The following is a 2,500-nucleotide window of genomic DNA, read 5'->3' as shown; positions in this document are numbered from 1 at the left end:
CTACACTTAGCTAATTATACACACAGTGCGTGATAGGCTACACACGGAATCGGTACAGAAGCCGCCTGTACCCACTGGGCGGGTGCAGGTGAGTACATAAGTAGCTTCTTCAAACTCATTAGCTTCCTGTCAATAAGGCTGAGGGTCCACTAATGCCTAATAAAGTAAGGGAGACTCTAGCCTGGTGGGTGGGTGTACTCACCTAGTTGTTGTTCTTGTACTCACCTAGGTGGTAGCGGGGGTTGAGCTTTGGTTCTTTGGTCCCGCCTCTCAACTGTCAATCAACTGGTGTACAGGTTCCTGAGCCTAGTCGGCTCTATCATATCTACATTTGTTACTGTGTATAGAGTCTGTCTCCACTGAATATGTTTGTGTGTGTGTGTGTACTCTCCTAGTTGTACTCACCTAGTTGTGCTTGCGGGGGTTGAGCTCCGGCTCTTTGGTCCCGCCTCTCAACTGTCAATCAACAGGTGTACAGGTTCCTGAGCCTAATGGGCTCTATCATATCTACACTTGAAACTGTGTATGGAGTCAGCCTCCACCACATCACTTCCTAATGCATTCCATTTGTCAACCGCTCTGACACTAAAAAAGTTCTTTCTTATATCTCTTATATCTCTGTGGCTCATTTTTTGCACTCAGTGTGTGTTTGTGTGTGTGTGTGTGTGTGTGTGTGTGTGTGTGTGTGTGTGTGTGTGTGTGTGTGTGTGTGTGTGTGTGTGTGTGTGTGCGTGCGTGATTCCTCATACCCTTAATTGAAATAGAATAAATTTAAGAATGTTTCCTTTTGGTGAAATCATTCCCCCCTCTTTTCTACCTTCCAGAGACAATCTCCGTCACATCACCACCACGGACAACCCTCTGGATCCAAGTGACTGTAAAAACATGTGGCTACAAACCTGGAAGGAGCAGAGCACGGGGCTCGGGAGGCCGCAGCGGACATGGAGTCAACCAGGCGCCAGGTCTCAACACCATCTAGGACCTGGAGGAGGAGGAGGAGGAGGAGGACCTGGAAGCGTGACCGGTAGTGGGGTCACAGAGGCAGGAGGGCCTGGTGGTGACCTCCTCTCCGACTCGACAACAGACGACTGCCCGGGTACAGGGCCCGCGACCTCATCCACGTGCTGTGAGTACCTGGTTGATATCCCTGGAAACACAAACCGAAACTGTCTCTATTTTCCGCTTGTTACAACTTGTAATAAAGTTGTTATATCTTGGCTTAACGTGTTTATGACGTATTAGAACGTTGTTACAACTTGCTATATTGGTTGTTATAACTGGTTAGGAAGTGTTAAAACTTGTTCGAACGTTGTACCAACGTCGTAGTTTCGGTGTGTGTTTGGCGGGTACCTGGTTGATACCTGGTTGATGGGGTTCTGGGAGTTCTTCTACTCCCCAAGCCCGGCCCGAGGCCAGGCTTGACTTGTGAGAGTTTGGTCCACCAGGCTGTTGCTTGGAGCGGCCCGCAGGTGTGTCTCCTGACTTTGTTGACAGTCTGTTGGTCTAGATCAGAGGTTCTTAAACTAGGCTACCCCGCCAAACACACACCGAAACTACGACGTAGGTACAACGTTCGAACAAATTTTAACGCCTCCTAACCAGTTATAACAACCAATATAGCAAGTTGTAACAACGTTCTAATACGTCATAAACACGTTAAGCCAAGATATAACAACTTTATTACAAGTTGTAACAAGCGGAAAATAGAGACAGTTTCGGTTTATGTTTCCAGGGAGGGTATCCGTACCCATTTCAGGGTGTGGATACCCCTTTGGTGGGTATGGGAAGTCAATAAAGGGGGGGGTGTATGGAACGCGTTCTTTGAATAATTTAAAATCAACATTGTTACGTTAGAATTAACTAGAGCCATCAACTTAACTATATCAAGATTCCACGTTTTGATTGCACAAAAATAGTAGGATATATATCTCTAGTTGACCAGACCACACACTAGAAGGTGAAGGGACGGCGACGTTTCGGTCCGTCCTGGACCATTCTCAAGTCGATTGTCTTGACACCATCGACTTGAGAATGATCCAGGACGGACCGAAACGTCGTCGTCCCTTCACCTTCTAGTGTGTTGTCTGGTCAACATTCTTCAGCCACGTTATTGTGACTCATCGCCTGCAAGACTTTAGAATGACTGGTTAGGTGGACTGGATAGTTTTAATGGATTGGTTAGGATATTGAGAGGGATGTATTGTATGGAACCATTCTTATGCTATCCTCCTCCATGCCGTGGACCATCCCAGAGATTTATTCGACAATTATAGGGCCCCGTATATCTAAAATCATTATTATCTTCGAAAATAAATTAATATTAATGTATATTTTTATTGTTTGCATTATTCGACGTAGGCTAGATTAGGTGTTTTGATTATGTTGGCGATTTGTTGTGTTTGCAGTGTTTTGCATCCCGTCCTCAGAAGAAGTCCATTCCATCCAGCGGTCAACCCCAGAGACGCATTCATCAATATTAACATGCTGTTAGCTCAAAATA

At 45.8% G+C, this 2,500-nt stretch overlaps 1 protein-coding gene across 1 annotated transcript in view; it reads left to right on the top strand.

Moving 5' to 3' along the window:
* The first annotated feature begins 829 nt into the window (after positions 1-829).
* The window catches only part of LOC123750093 (BDNF/NT-3 growth factors receptor), a 52,866-nt gene continuing 51,195 nt past the window's right edge, over positions 830-2,500 (top strand). The window contains exon 1 of the mRNA XM_069333880.1: positions 830-1,126. Coding sequence (XP_069189981.1) covers positions 886-1,126 — 241 coding nt within the window. The 5' untranslated portion in view covers positions 830-885. The remainder of the gene's footprint in view (positions 1,127-2,500) is intronic.

The sequence above is a fragment of the Procambarus clarkii genome, chromosome 30 (assembly GCF_040958095.1).
Source record: "Procambarus clarkii isolate CNS0578487 chromosome 30, FALCON_Pclarkii_2.0, whole genome shotgun sequence".
In the NCBI taxonomy this organism is placed as follows: domain Eukaryota; kingdom Metazoa; phylum Arthropoda; class Malacostraca; order Decapoda; family Cambaridae; genus Procambarus; species Procambarus clarkii.
The sequence above is the reverse complement of the archived record's forward strand: the minus strand, read 5'-3'. Positions and strand labels throughout refer to the sequence as shown.